This window comes from Cladophialophora immunda, assembly GCF_000835495.1.
Source record: "Cladophialophora immunda strain CBS 83496 unplaced genomic scaffold supercont1.1, whole genome shotgun sequence".
Lineage (NCBI taxonomy): Eukaryota > Fungi > Ascomycota > Eurotiomycetes > Chaetothyriales > Herpotrichiellaceae > Cladophialophora > Cladophialophora immunda.
The window spans coordinates 5,928,642-5,943,689 of record NW_015622541.1 but is presented as its reverse complement, the minus strand read 5'-3'; the positions used below and the strand labels follow the sequence as shown (position 1 = coordinate 5,943,689).

At 53.6% G+C, this 15,048-nt stretch overlaps 3 protein-coding genes across 3 annotated transcripts; 1 reads left to right on the top strand and 2 right to left on the bottom strand.

The window, feature by feature from the left end:
- Nucleotides 1-242: 242 nt before the first annotated feature.
- PV07_01739 (uncharacterized protein) lies at nucleotides 243-1,542 on the bottom strand (the record flags this gene model as incomplete). Its single annotated transcript, XM_016388300.1, has 2 exons — nucleotides 243-1,358; nucleotides 1,408-1,542. 2 exons carry the CDS (start codon nucleotides 1,540-1,542, stop codon nucleotides 243-245), a joined length of 1,251 nt encoding a protein of 416 aa, XP_016255228.1.
- A 494-nt stretch (nucleotides 1,543-2,036) lies between these two features.
- PV07_01738 (uncharacterized protein) lies at nucleotides 2,037-2,558 on the bottom strand (the record flags this gene model as incomplete). The annotated part of the gene is made up of 1 exon (XM_016388299.1): nucleotides 2,037-2,558. One exon carries the CDS (start codon nucleotides 2,556-2,558, stop codon nucleotides 2,037-2,039), a length of 522 nt encoding a protein of 173 aa, XP_016255227.1.
- A 267-nt stretch (nucleotides 2,559-2,825) lies between these two features.
- PV07_01737 (methionine-tRNA ligase) lies at nucleotides 2,826-5,433 on the top strand. The gene is made up of 2 exons (XM_016388298.1): nucleotides 2,826-3,072; nucleotides 3,123-5,433. The coding sequence occupies exons 1-2, from the start codon at nucleotides 2,995-2,997 to the stop codon at nucleotides 5,025-5,027; spliced, it is 1,983 nt and encodes a 660-aa protein (XP_016255226.1). The 5' UTR covers nucleotides 2,826-2,994; the 3' UTR covers nucleotides 5,028-5,433.
- The last annotated feature ends 9,615 nt before the right edge of the window (nucleotides 5,434-15,048 follow it).

The following is a 15,048-nucleotide window of genomic DNA, read 5'->3' as shown; positions in this document are numbered from 1 at the left end:
CGGCTCTATATGTAAGGGGCAGATTGGAAGGGGGAAACATGTAGCTCAAATCTGTTGACCAGGCAAGCGTGACTTTCTCTAAGGAATCTGACCGGAGGACTGCGACGCCTCTTTGGTTTTGAGAGCATAGATTTGATGTTACGTACAGAGATCTCGTCTCTCGGAATATCTTGGGCTGTGCTAAACCTTCCGAGCTCATCAAATTGACATCCATGATGCGATGTATATCATTCCGGCTGTTATCAGGTCAGTTTCTGCCCAGTGATGTTCCATTCAACCTTGCTGATGCCGTTGTTCCCCATGAGCCACAAAGTGGTCAGATTCTCCCCCGTCCACGCGAAGTTTTGAACCGTGTAGTTCGTCTGGATGCGGATGAGAAGCTGGCCGGCATCATCCAGGACGTCGACACCGTGACCGGACCCCGTGAGCACGAGGCCTTCTTGAGACACCTTCAAGCCATCTGGAACCCAATCCTGTGCCAGGTAAAAGGCACGTTTGTTGGAGATTCTGGTGCCGTTGTTCGACACGTCCCAAGCATAGATGGTCCGTTTTCCGGTGGTGTTGAAGGTAGTGCCCTGGCTGCCGAGCCGAGGATCAATAGTTCCCGTCACGGCACCTGTGTCGGAGATGTACAAGGTTGTGCCGTCTGGAGAGAACGCGATACCGTTGGGTTGCTCCAGAGTGTCCTCGACGAGGAATGTAGCTCCCGTGCTTGGATTGAACCGATAGCTCGCACATGGTAGCTGCGGGGCGGTGTCTGTCAAGGCATTGAACCAACTGTATTGGGGGTCGGTAAAGAAGATATCCTTCGAGATGGGGTGAACAGCCACGTCGTCGATGGTGTTAAAGTAGAACCCAAAATAGTTATTCAGGAGTACAGTTGAACGATTGGTGGCGGGATCCACTGTTCGCAGCGAAACTCTTTGCTCTCCTCCACCGATACTGTCATTGCCTCCGCTGGCGCCAAAGACAATGACACCGTCCCGGAAGGTGCCACCGTTTGGAGCATAGACCGGTGGATTTGGGAGGTACTCACTCAGCGTCGGAGGATCGTCGTTCAAGTTCACGACGAGTTGAGGCAGATAGCCGGGAGGTGGGGCCAACTGGGAGATGAACAACAGATTCTGCTCTGGAGCATAGACCGGAGCTTCATGCACCGCCTTGGAGACTGCGAACATGAACTCGTAGCTCGGATTCGATCCTAGGTACTGCATGCCTCGCTGTTGGTCAAAGACAACAAAGTCTGCGCCACCCAGGAGGTCAAACGTCGAGGCGTTCCTCACGCTAGTGTTTCTGTAGTCGTAGTCGGCGTTGTTGTTGGAAATGGACCGGTTAAAGTGGTAAGGTAGCACCGCGCCCTGGCTTCAGTAAGTCACCGCCCTATGACCGGAACGGAGGGAAACTGACATATTTATTCACACAGACGACAGTTCCATTAAACCCACAATCCTGAGCGATTGGCCTCGTCACACCCGACGGCTGAATTTGGCCCACGGCCACAGCGGCTAGAAACAGAGATAGTAAGCTTGTGATCGCGTTCATCGTGCAACCTGTGTTTTGTGGACATGAGGAGTCGCAGAGAGCAGGCCACAGACGCAGATTTGTATCCGTCTTGTAGCCTGCGGGGTATTCCAGTTTCCCATCGTCAGCCAAGTCCAACTGATGCGGAGAGCGACGTGTCGCACAAGCGTCATAGTTCTTCTGGTAGAAGCGCTCATGGCAGCATGCCCAGAAGTGGACTGAGGAAACTTAGATGACCCCGCAAACGGTTCCTGGTTTTGAAGGAGAAGGGCGCAAAGGAGTGTGGTGGATCGCCGTTGCATATCCGCTAAGGCGTGCCTAAACGGCAACTGGCTTAGCTGGACAATGGAAGTGGTAACAGTTTGCGGGGATGCCTAGGAGACGGCAGCCGGGAGACAACTGCCGCCCGACGCAGTCGCTGCTGGATCACCATTGCATTCGGACCACGTCTGAAAGATTGGCAGCCTCCGTTTCGAATCAGGTCTAGATGCCACAGTGAGCTCAGCGAATCGTCTTCAGTGTCGAGCTTGCAGGCCAGTGGCATCTTCAATGCCCACATTTGAGGCCGAGGTTGAGTTGAGTGATTCTCCAACAATATTCGCAATGACCTTGGCCTTTGCTTTCGCCCTCGCAACTCGGTCGTCAAACTCTGTCACTGCTTCGTCCGAGTTGTCCTTGGCAATGGTCGCGCTGTCAGAAGCAGTGCGCAGACCCTCTACGTGCCTTCGGAAGCGGGTGTTGTCTGATAGCTGCGAAAGAGTTTTGATGATGTCTCCCAGCCTCGAAGAATCAGAATTTTCTGGTGTGGAAGATTCCTCGGGCACCTCTTTCACCGAGAAGGATGATCGTTCTCGCCAAACCAGAGCCCGGCCATGTAGTTTGCCCAGTTCCAAGGCTTTCTCGTACCCTTTCTCAATGCCAAATACCTTGCCTTCGATCAAACCGGCATAGGTACTATCAGCCACACCGGCATCATAGCCTTCTTTGTAATAGTCATTCTCGAGTTCGAGGAGGTCATCGAGTGGATCGGTGGCCATGATGCAAAATCGAACAGGGCTAGGACAGAACGCTTGATTGTTGTGATCTCTTCAGGCTTCGAGTGTATTCTAGAATGAGATGTCCAAAGAATCAGGGTATCGTGTGACTGCAACGGTAAGTGGAAGACAGCGGACGGTCAGCGAAGGGAAAATCAAAGGCACGCCATGAGGCTTAAAAATAAGCATCAAATCTTAGCGCCTCGGCATCCAATTCGCCTGCTACGGCGGCGGGGGATTTTGGTGACTCCTTTCTCCTCCAGCCCCCCAGTCCGCTTCATGTGTCACCACCACGCGCCACTTTCTCTGGGTTGACTCAACGTGCGGAGTATAGACAATCAAGTGTTCAAAAGTCGATATCGGGCCTCGTCTTGACAAAGAATCCCAAAAGCACCTGAACCCCTCCTTCTTCCCCCGATCAAACTCTGCTTCGCCCACCATGGGCTCCGAAAAGATCCTCCCGCAGGAGGGCCAGCGAAACATTCTCATAACTTCTGCACTGCCCTATGTCAACAATGTAAGTTGGATGAGGTATCATGCGCGGGACAATGACTAACAATTATCTAGGTGCCTCATCTGGGCAACATCGTCGGCAGCGTGCTCAGCGCTGATGTCTTCGCCCGGTACAACAAAGCCCGCGGTCGACCGACTCTGTTCGTCTGCGGCACTGACGAATATGGAACTGCCACAGAGACAAAGGCGCTCGAGGAAGGAGTCACCCCAGAAGAGCTGTGTGCAAAATACAATAAAATCCATACGGAAATCTACGAGTGGTTCGAGCTGGGGTTCGACATCTTTGGCCGAACTCCTACCAGACAGCACACAGAGATCTCGCAAGATATCTTCCTAAAACTCCACGCAAATGGCCATCTGACTGAACACATCAACAGCCAACCATTCTGCGAAAAGCACGGGAAATTCTTGGCCGATCGCTTTGTCGAGGGCACGTGCCCAAAGTGCGGTTACGACGATGCCCGCGGCGATCAGTGCGACAAATGTGGGAGCCTTCTAGATCCATTGGACTTGATCAATCCTCGCTGCAAAGTTGATGGCGCAACTCCAGTGACCAGGGAGACAAAACATACCTACCTGCGATTAGACGAGCTACAGAGCCGGATCGAAGAATTCTCAAAACAGTCAATCGAGAAAGGCCGGTGGTCGCGGAGTGCCAAAGTCATTACAGAGTCATGGTTGAAACAAGGCCTGAAAGAGAGGGGTATTACTCGAGATCTGGCTTGGGGCGTGCCTGTGCCTCTACCTGGCTACGAGCACAAGGTCTTCTACGTCTGGTTCGAGGCATGTATTGGATACCCATCTATCACTGCCAACTACACCGAGGAATGGGAGAAGTGGTGGAAAAATCCGGAACAAGTCCAATTATATCAGTTTATGGGCAAAGACAACGTCCCTTTCCATTCCGTCGTTTTCCCTGGATGTCAGATGGGGACGGGGGAGACCTGGACCATGCTGCACCACCTTTCGTCGACGGAATACCTCAATTATGAGAACGGCAAATTCAGCAAGAGCCGCGGCATCGGGGTTTTTGGGAATAATGCAAAGGAGACCGGCGTACCCCCGGATGTCTGGCGATATTATCTCCTCAAGAACCGACCAGAATCAGGCGACACGCAGTTTGAATGGCGGTCATTCATCGATGGCAATAACTCAGAACTGCTTGCTAAACTTGGAAATTTTGTCAATAGAGTGATCAAACTGGTCAATTCCCCCAAAGCCTACTCTGGGGTTATACCAGAATTTGATCCCAACAACCTACCTTCGTCGTTCAAAGAGCATCTGGACGAGGTGACAGAACTTCTCAAGCAATATCTGGCAGAAATGGAGGCTGTGCACCTCCGCAACGGGCTTCTCGTCGCTATGAAGATCGCGGAAGCCGGGAATGGCTTGATCCAGGCTCACCGGCTGGACAATTCTCTCATCGCGAGCGACCCGACTCTCGCTGCGGCGGTGGTGGGGACGGTGATCAATCTCATCTATCTCTGCTCTGCCATCTTCGAACCATATCTTCCTGCAACTTGTGCGTCGATACGGAAACAACTTGACCGCCCATTCTTGCAGATCCCGTCTGAGGAAGATGTTGCCAACGGTTGGCTGCCAACCTATATCAAACCGGGCCATAAGATCGGCAAGGCAGAATATCTCTTCACAAAAATCGATGAGAAGAAGGCCGATGAATGGCGTGAATACTTCGGCGGTAATCAGGCGGAGAGGGAGAAGAAAAAGAAAGAAGAGGCAGAGGCTGCTGCGAAGAAAGCAGCCCAGAAGGAGAAGACTAAGGCCAAGAAAGCCGCTCAAAAGGCTGCCGCTGCCGCCGCTGCTGGAGGTGTTGAGAAGAGCGCGAAAGGAGGCGAGGAAGGAAAGGAGCTGGCAAATGGGGTTCCTGACGTTGGCGAGGACGTGGCGGTAGCCAAAGTTGTTGATGGCGTTGCGCAAGTCACGATACCGACGTCGTGAAACAGAGTTCCGCTTCATACAATAGACAGGAGCAACGGCACCACGCGACAAAGAAGGTAAACGCATGATGGCTAGACGTGGATTCCCAAAAGGAGGAGGCCTTCAACGGCAGATGGAGGCTCACCAAGACTTAACGATTTCAGAGCATTATGTTGACAGTGCTGAGGATGTGACGATGTGCTTTGAGCAGAAATGAAGAAATGTGGCAAGATGTCTACACTGGCATCCAGATGCCATCAGCTCGTTGACAGCATTCCTACCGTTCCGATCGAATTCAAGATTTCTACTTTACAAGGGCAGCACCTGTTTGGCCAGGTCATCTCCCGTGGCCATGTCGGGGACCGGGTTGCTTGCACACAATCGTCGCTCTCGAGGGCGACTTCTGTTCATCTGGCATAGACTCCTGCAGGATTTCATCCATCCACTGCTACGCCGAGGGTCTCACGTCTGCTTCATAGGAGGCTGCTTTTGCTTGATTTTCCGCCAGTGTTCTCACCTATTTCCTTCTTCCTCGGGTCGAAGCTGAGCGTGGTCTGCGAGTTTCATAACGGGCGAAGGTCCGTGATGCCAAGCCTTTGCGGGGCGGGCGGGATGCTTATTTCGAAACCTCAACGAGGCTTCCAATTGGCTCCGTTGCGTCCCAGCCTGCTTGCACAGCCTTCTTTGTATCTTCTGGCCTTGCAACTCCCTCTCGTCTTACTCAATCAACTCGTTTGCTAACGGGACTACTGACCTTTCGGAATGTCAGAGGGGATCTCTGTTGGAGGTGGCTATGCCCACCACTTCGCACCCACCGTTCCGTTTGACACTGAGTCCGCATCCAATCATAGTGGTCCAGAGCAGCTCCATCACGCCGTCGTCCAGAAAGAATCTGTCGCGAACAGTCTCCACTTGAGTAACGATTTCAGGCAACTAGTTGATGGCCCTCAACGAGCTGTGCATCTGTTGCCGACCTCTACTCGCCTCTCAACTCTCACTTCGATGTCGTCTTCATTCTCAAACGCTCGAAAACCATGCCGTTTACGGCCACGAACGTGCCAAAGTGCACGCTTTGAAACAATACTTATTCTGTCTATACTGTTGCAGTGGTCTCGACCCGTCGATGCAACCCGGTAGGAACTCTCTGCGGGTCTTTGTATTGGTATAATCGTGCCTCGTTCTAACCGTGCCTCGTTCTGAAGACTTCTGATCTTTGCAGAAAACCGGACTTCATCCTGTGCTTACTCATTTAGCAAGCCGTGGAGTCTGAGAAGTGCTGATTCCAGCAGAACAAGTTCGCGCCTCGCTTTGAACTTGTACCAGAAGATGCGGGAGATCTTCTCTTGCCTCATTGAGTGGCACGGGCCATGTCCTGGATGTGTTGTCACTATGGGGCTATACAGTCTATAATTTGCCGGGCTCTACGAAACCGATTCTAGCCAAAAGCAGGACAGAACATCATGGATGTTCTGTATCCGAACACGCAAAAGAGCAGGACTGACTTCAGCCCCTAGCCTGTGTATGCTTTTGACCCTCCATTCAAGACTGGCTGTTCTATGAAACGAAACTGTTCCGGACACTGACACTCTCTTTGGGCCAATGGGGGTGGCGATGAGCAACCATAAGGCCTCGGTCTGTCCTTCAGGCGGTTTCCTCTTGTTATGCAACAGCACTACCTCGAAATAACCACACTGCTCTCCTGGGGATTACCATTTCCACCCCATTTTGTGACAAACTAGAGAGATATTCCAAATCGAAGCTGTCCGCATCCTTGAGCTCTCGCCTGCTGGACTCTGCAACAAATGTGACAGTTTTCACCATTCAAAGCACTCTCTGCCGAACATGCAACCTACGGTACGTACAAATATCGAGGCGTCTCCCACCTCCTGTGACATCTTACAACTCATTCCTTCAGACCTCAGTCGATCCATCTACTTTCACTATCTCGCTCTCTTTGCTGCGCTATCAAGGCCGGCCCTTGTTCTCGATCATCTTCATATCCAGCATCATGGTTGCATATTCATCTTTCATTACCTTGGGGATCCTCGCTGTTGCGGAATTGGTGGCCGGTCACGGTGCCATCATCGCCGCCACTGGTGACGCCGGCGGAAATGGCAGTGCACTGGGAATCGATCCAACTACTCCTCGAGACGGAACTAGAAGACGCCCCTTTCAGCAAGATACCACACGTTTCGCGGGTGATGCTGCTGACACCTTCGGGGAAACTCTTGAAGGCGGCGACAATGATCCCGAAAGTGGTACCGCTGCTGTTCTGGCCCAGAACGGTGGCACTCTTCCACAGATCACCGCAGGCGGGCAAGTCCAGATGACCTTGCATCAGGTCAATGCCGACGGGGCTGGCCCCTACACTTGCATGATCAACGCCGACGCCACTGGCACTACGTGGACAAAGGCAAGCTCTCATCACAATGTATCAAAATGGGGAGTTTTATCTGACATAGAACACAGATGACGGTTTCCCAGAACGTTCCCGGCGTGCGAGGAAATGATCCTAAAGGAGCCGAGACAGACTTTGTAAGCCTATCCTTCTCCAGCATACCAGCATCGTAGCTTCGAAGAATCCGAAAGCTCAGAGGATGCTAATGATCGATTTGTCTCTCTTTCAGCCTCTCACTGCTGAGGTCCCAGCCAGTCAGACCTGTACGGGCACCGTGGCCGGCCAAGAGAACGTCTGCATGGTTCGATGCCAGAACCAAGCTCTAGCAGGGCCCTTTGGCGGCGTCGTTCCCGTGCAGCTGGATAGCGCCGCTACTGTGGCCACGAACACCACCAGCGCTACCAGCACCAGCACAGATTCCAATAACACAACGGCGGCCGGAGGGTCATCAACGGGTGCGACCACCGGCACCGCAGACGAGGTCGCTGATAGCGATGCTACGCCCGACGACAGCACACCGGCCGAGAAGGCCGCCGCGGTGGCAGCAGACTCGCAGAAGAAAAGAGCCGTTAAACCCTCTTCGCGCATCGAGCGCTGGTCTGCCGCTGCTCTCTCTTACAGACGCGGTGTCCAATTTGGGGCATGACTTCTGCCTCGCCATGCCACAACTGTGTTGTGAGACTGTGTGCGACGACTTCATGTTGTCTCTCCTTATACTTGACAGAGGCGAAGGGAGGAAGAGCCGAAGCCACACAAGCTGTGACAATAGAAGACCATGACGATGGGCGATTGGATTTCCTTTTTCCTTGCTTGGACTACGAACGACGACGCTCCTTTCCAAAACCCGACCAAGATCGTGGGCCACGAGACAAAATGCCTCCACCTGTACTTGTACCAATATCTGCATTTATGTATCACTAACTACCTTACGCTCCTTATGATGTGTGTGTTTGATTCGCGCATCAATGCAATATATGACCAGGCAGAAAAATATCCGCACGATTTAGGGATTATTGACTTCGTAGAGGCGTCTTCATACTGAACAGTTGGCCTATAACAGCGCTTCGACCATCCTTAATCAGGGAATTTCTCGTTGCTCGTACCTCGTATCCCACCAACTCAGGAAATTTGGGATGCGGAAATAAGGCTGCCAGCTGCGGCAAAAGCCGAGAGAACATCTTTCTTGATCTGACCATGTCGCCTGAAGGCACAGAACTCGGTTCCAGCTCTCAAGAAGATCGGATGCTTGTCATCTAGGGTGTACGTATCCTGCCAAATTCGGGAGAGGTCTTCGTATTGCTCTCTTCTCAACACCGTTGCATCTACCAGCCAATATACCGTCTGCCGTGACATTAGCGCCAACCTCGAAATGGTGAAACCCACAGAAAACATGGCACAACGAAGATACGCGCCAAAGAGCAGAGGAGGCTGTGTGACCTGCAGATCCAGACACGTGCGGTGTGATCAGCTCCGGCCTCGCTGCTCCGCCTGCAAGAAGAGCAGGCGTCAATGCAAATATGCACTCGAGTCGCCAGAGTCCAGCGAACCAGCAGTAAGGCTCGTGCTGTGGGAACCGACAGAGCCGAAGCTCACGATTCGGCGGCTGGCGCACACGCCGGGCCAGTCTCCGCGGGAATGCCGCGCCTTGAGGTACTTCCGAGACGTCGTTGCCGAGAGGTTGGCGGGCTACTTCGACGCCAGCTTCTGGACGAGGCTGACTTTCCAAGTCGCTCAAACGGTGGGCTCGTTGCGACATGCGATGATTGCCCTGGCTTCGCATTGGGAGAACGTCGTGGTGCCGGGGATGCACAAGAGGAGCACAGCGGACTGGGAATGCGACAAGTTCACCTTGCAGCAGTACACGCTTGCCGTCGCCGAGTTGAGGGAGAGCATGGAGCAAGCGTCCAAGCCGTCCACCGTGGAGCTGTTGATCAGCAATTTGCTCTTCACCTGTCTCGAGATGTTTCAAAACCACTACGAATCCGCGCTACGCCAGCTCTCGTGTGGGCTTTACCTCTTTTGTGAGTGGCATGTGAACCACGGCGAGGCTCAAGCTGCAGAGGGAGGCAACGGTGGCGCGGGCGACGAACTTGAAGTCCAACTGGGCCACATATTCAAAAGGCTGATCACGCAGTCTCTGTTATTCCCCGTACGGCGAATGGACAGGAGAGTTTTGGTGCCGGCGTTGACACCCAAGTTGCCCAGCGTGCCCGAGAGGTTCGAGACACCCGACCAGGCAAGAGACTCCTTCAACGACTGCATGGGTTCAATCATCCACGGCGTCAAGAGCCGGCACTCGCCGGATCCAGAGCGATGTGCAGACGGCAGCAACTTCCTCCGAAAATGGTCGGCCGTCTTTGCCGATTTTCGTGCCCGAGCTGATCAGAATCTCTCCGAGTTGGAACGCCGCAACTGCATCATTCTGGAAATGCAACGGCTGGCCGTCCATCTCTGGGCGCTGGCAGCGTCCTTTGCCTCAGAAATGGAGTTTGACTCCTGGCTTCCAGACTTCTCCCAGCTAGTGGCGCTGGGCTCGTACATCGTCAACACGAAACATTTGACTGTGCCACAGGGGCGCATTCTGCATTACCCCAAATTCGACATAGGGATGATCCTCCCTTTGTACCTCGTGGCCAGCCGCTGCCGGCACCCGAAGCTCAGACGCCAGGCGATTGATGTGCTCCACAACGGTCCACGGCAGGAAGGGATCTGGAACAGTGCGATGCTCGCCAGCATAGCAGAACGCGTCATCGAGATCGAGGAAAAGGGCCTGCCAGAAGTGAGGGACTGTACGGATGTTCCCGCCTCAGCGAGGATCAAGCTGGAGGATGCTACTATCTTCACGGCCGACCGAAAAGTGGTCGCCATCTTCGTCCGCCAGAGTATCGATGGATGTCAAGGGGCGGAGATGTTGCACGAAACCATCTCATACCCAGGTTGACGAGCCATCCCACCAGATGCCATAAGGAGAAAGAAGACTTGGAGGGGATGTACTTATGCTCTATTTAGACCTTCTGACCCCAAACACGGCAGACCCTATCAAGCACAAGAAGCACATCATCGAACACACCCCACTCACATTTCTGCGTCAACTTTTTGATTTCTGCCCGGACCGGACTGAGATAAAGTGGGTTGTCTAATATAGAAGTCAGATGAATCCAGCGGTGGAGGATGGCCTGGTGCCCAGATTGGAAAGTGCACCAGTGTCATACGAAGCCATTCCGGCTCATTGACTTTTCACCAGATTCCTCCTACAAGTCCAGAACGGCTGCTGATGGACCCATCATCAGACTATCTGACAATAAGCCAGGTACACTGCCACGTTATAAGTCACAGTGGGACGGTCCGCTCAGTACCTTTTTCTCCTTGGACGTTCGCCAGTCGCATGCGAGATACACAATCCGGTTTCCCCACGGCTTACTATCCAAGGTGCCAGTTTCGGCCAATTGTCACGGGAATGACTCGCAGCATGCCACATCGCTTATACTTTGCAGAAATAGAATAGACGCCGGCAATGTTGTTTGAGACCCGGTTTACTGTAATGAGCCTTGCGTCAGCTCCGCCGTGATCGCGCAAGGCATTCCACTCCGAGACTCCTGTCACTGAAAGTGGAACAGGCCAAAGGCTTCAGGGCTTGTTGATAAGCCGCTCTGACTAAGCCGCCTCTGTTGGAAAACTCGCCCACGATTACAGCAACCCAACTGGCTCGAGTATGGGCTCAGTCGAGCAGAGAAGGGGTAACCAGAGAAGAGAAATGCCTGTTATTGCAATGCCTCTCTGGGATTCGACAGTCACGGCGAATCTGTCAGTGGTCAATTAATCGTGGCCCTGCAAAGTTGTAACTCCATATTTCCAGTGTCCATGCAGCTGAAATGGACGCCCGAATGAAGATCCGACCAAGAATCAGGAGACTCCATCCGCAGAAGACGCCTCATCACAAGTGTCAATTGGAGTCTCTGTGTACATGCTCTATTGATACCACTTCCTTCCAGCGGGGCACCTTACCTGGGCGTCAAAGCCTCGCAGTTGGGGGTTGAAACTCACGGTCTCCCTTGGCGCTAGTTAGCATCAGCTCAACCACTGAAGAAAAGGAAAAGGCCCCGGACAACTTATCCAGAGGTGAGACGGACAAGACGGAGTATTGTATTACTAAGTAAAGGGTTAAGGATATCGACATATAAGCCTGGCGAGCCTTATCCCCGCCGGCACCAATCAGGAGGAGCCCTGCAATCCTTCAATACAAATAGTCACTCTGAGAAGGTGTCCTTTCATACCTCGCTCTCTCTTAGTCCACATTGTAAGTTCATGGGATTTTGTCACCGTTACCTTTCGCTACCGCCTCCAATTATCCAGGTCACCCAAAATCCCCCTTGGGCTACGCGAACACTGGGTTTTGGGCTGAAGGATGGCGTGCGGGCTGCTTAGTCGAGGTATTAAATTTGTGCACTCGGAGGCATTGTCCAGTATAGAACTAGATCAAATATCAGACCATCCAACAGCACGAGGAAGCGAGGGGCAGTCACTGCTCTGTGAACTACTATTAATCCGCTCTTCTCTTTCCCGCTACACCAATCTGTATAGACTACATTCTATCTCGACGAGCACGTGTTATCTGAGTGGTTTCTTTTTGCTTTTCACATTCCTCCCCAGCGCTTATTGTTGATCTACCAATCTATCCCATGGCATCCAAACTACCTTCGATGTTCAGGCGCCCGCGTCCTCCCAATGCCACGGCAGGAAGCTCGACACAAAGCCCAGCAGGCCCGTCCAACCCTACGGCGCCCAGGGGTTCCGGCTGGACCATCACATATACCCAGCAAGTCCCCAATCCGCACAAGCTGCAAAAGCAACCCCCGAGCCGGCTATACCAGGGCGACTCTCCAGTCTCGGCGACCAACTTTGTGTTTCTGGCACACTCGGTGCTCTTCGAGGGCGGCGGGCGGTTCTTCGCGGTGGCGTATGCGGAGGCCAACGGGAGGGGAGCGCCCACTTCACTCAACGACGACAGGCCGAACACGTCGACCGACGGGTTCTTGTCGTTTACCGTCTCCGAGAGAACCGCGGCACCAGCGCCGTCGGGCTCGACGGCGCCAAACCCCACCGCGAGGCGTCCGCAAGATCCTCTCGACTTTGACCCCACGGCAGACTTGGGCGACGACGATGACGAGGATGAAGGAGGCGAGGATGACCTGGACACGCAGGCCCAGCGCAACGCACAGGCAAGCCTCAATCAGCAGGCGGTCGAAGTGCTCCACAGTCGAGGCCTGGAGGCTCCGCCTCTCCCCACAAACCCGGCCGGCCAGGCCAAGTTCGACCGGCAGGTGAGACAGGCCTTCGCGCAGGCCGGCATCCCGGACCTGCCGCCGCTCACGCAGGACTCGATCGAGTACGAGAGGCAGCTCCTGCAGGCGGTGCAAGCCCACGGCACCCAGGGTCAGAGCCACTCCGCCGCCCCAACCCAGCAAGGCCACCCGGGGCAGCAATTTGGGGCGGCGGAGGATGATTCCCACGAGGCCTTCGATCCCCAGGAGGAAGAAGGCACAGAGCATTTCGCGACTCACGAGGAGGGCCACGGAGAAGATGATTTCGGGGAGGAAGGCGAGTTTGAAGACGAAGGCGAAGGGGAGGGGGAGGGTGAAGATGAGTTCGAAGGCGACGGTCCAGATGAGGATGGATACTTTCACGCCATCTAGGCGTTCCTGCGAGACGGCGCCAGCACACTGTACATGGATGAAGCCACAATCTCTCGACTTGTCAGGGTCTCATGGTCTATAGAGTACGAACACTTACCCCCGTTGTATTGGAAGACCCTTCGGGGACGAATTTAGGATCGCGAAGAAGACGGGATGAGAGACATATTGTCTAGAAGGTTAGAGGAGTTTCGTCACTCATCTTGGAAAGTGCAATGCCCTTGGTTCAGAAGTATACCGGAGTGCCATTGGTAAGAAATGCCTTGGCTTGATTGGGGCAACTTGATGGGAATGCCTTGGACCAACAGTTCTTCGTTTGTTTCCCTCAGCTAGACGAGTAAAAGCTACGCTCAGGCTCATCGATTGGCCACTAACTATCTATATACTGTGTAGAAAATCCCACAGTTGTGACTTGACCCGGCTGCAGCTCTTCTCTTTAAGCTTTCAGCCTTCCCAAGGTTGCTGCCAAAAGTTGATACTTATTGCCCTTGTGCTCGTGCAAGGTTTATTTCCGAACCGCTAAATACCTCGAAGTTGCTCTTGGTTTATCCTTTGTCCCTTTTGCACACTTGATTCACCACCGACATTGAATCAAGAAGACATTCCCCCTTATTTGATCCATACCGGCAAGCTGCCGCTCCTTTGGATCAGGCAAATCTCCAACCGTCCGCCCATCAGAATATTGATACTCTTACTCTTGCAAAAGCCATAAGTATGGCAGCGCGGTACTGCCTCGCAAGGCGAGGAAATAAAAGACGGCTCCGAAGGCGGCCCCGCCCAGATGTGCTGCGTGCGCAACCTCCGAAGACGAGTCATCCAGCCTGGAAGCGTCGTAGACGATGTACACCACCATTAGCAGCCAGCCTGGCAGCGACTGTGTCCTCGAAACATCCACTCTGATCTTAGGAGCCGCCAGAAATAGCGCGGCACCCAGACCCATGACCACGCCCGACAGGCCAAGTGCCCGTAACTCTATGCGCGGCATCAGTAAGGCCCACCACCACGGGGGTGGACGCCGCCGGGAAGCATGGTATAAGAATGCAAGATGTGCTGAAATAGCGGAGCCGAGAATGAGCAACCCATACCGCAGGGGACCAATCCCAGATACCAGTAGCATCCTCGAAAATTCGGAAAAGGCCATCAGGTTCCCAACAATGTGGTCGAGTCGGATATGGCTAAAAGCTGGGGTTATCAAAGTCCACCATCTTTTTTGCTTAATGTCGGCCAGTTTGACTGTGAAGTGCTTGTTCAGGCTGTGCAGCGTCTGTCGCTGCTCGAGGCTGGGAGAGTCTTTCCAAAGACCCTCGGTCTGCAGGTCTCCCATGCTCCAATGCCACGCTGCCCAGACACAGACGCAGGTTGCGATACCTGTGTGGAATGGACCAGAATCAGCCGTCTCTAGTTGCGACGTCTTCCACCGCAACAACAGCAGCTAGTTTTCCTCCTGGTGGGGGAGTGGAAGGGATAGCTTACACAGATACATGATTGCTCTGCTGCCGGGGTACCCACGGAATGAAGTCTCAGGTGGCATGGCGCCGCGCAGGTGTCTGTGATTGCCTCTTCTTGTATTGGAATTCATCGAGGTGGGAGAGGTGTGAAGGAATGGAAGGGACGAGGTAGTGATCGAGGTAAAAGCTGGTGTGGTACAGGCTGGCTAGGGCAGCAGTCACTAGCCTGCGGTAATGTATGCAAGCAAGAAAATGCGACAGGAAAGAGATCAATGAAGGTGACGAGGACAAGCTGAAGTACTGCACCTTCAATTGAGGCCAGGGTCGGCGTTTACTAGGTCGTTCCAACGGATGTCGTGGACTCGGTCTCAAAATGGGGCGAGGCGAATCCCTCAGCCTCGTGCATGGTGCACCCTGGTCTCCGACCCGGATGCGGCCAATACTGATCGATGAAAGCAGCAGTCTCCCTCTGTTTCTATTCCACCATATATTGTAGTGCCGAGAAG

What these genes read in the sequence shown, in the direction of transcription:
- PV07_01737 (XM_016388298.1), top strand. Translation starts at nt 2,995, where the DNA reads ATGGGCTCCGAAAAGATCCTCCCGCAGGAGGGCCAGCGAAACATTCTC. An exon ending in CACTGCCCTATGTCAACAAT is followed by an intron (nt 3,073 to 3,122) that starts GTAAGTTGGATG and finishes ACAATTATCTAG; the next exon opens with GTGCCTCATCTGGGCAACAT.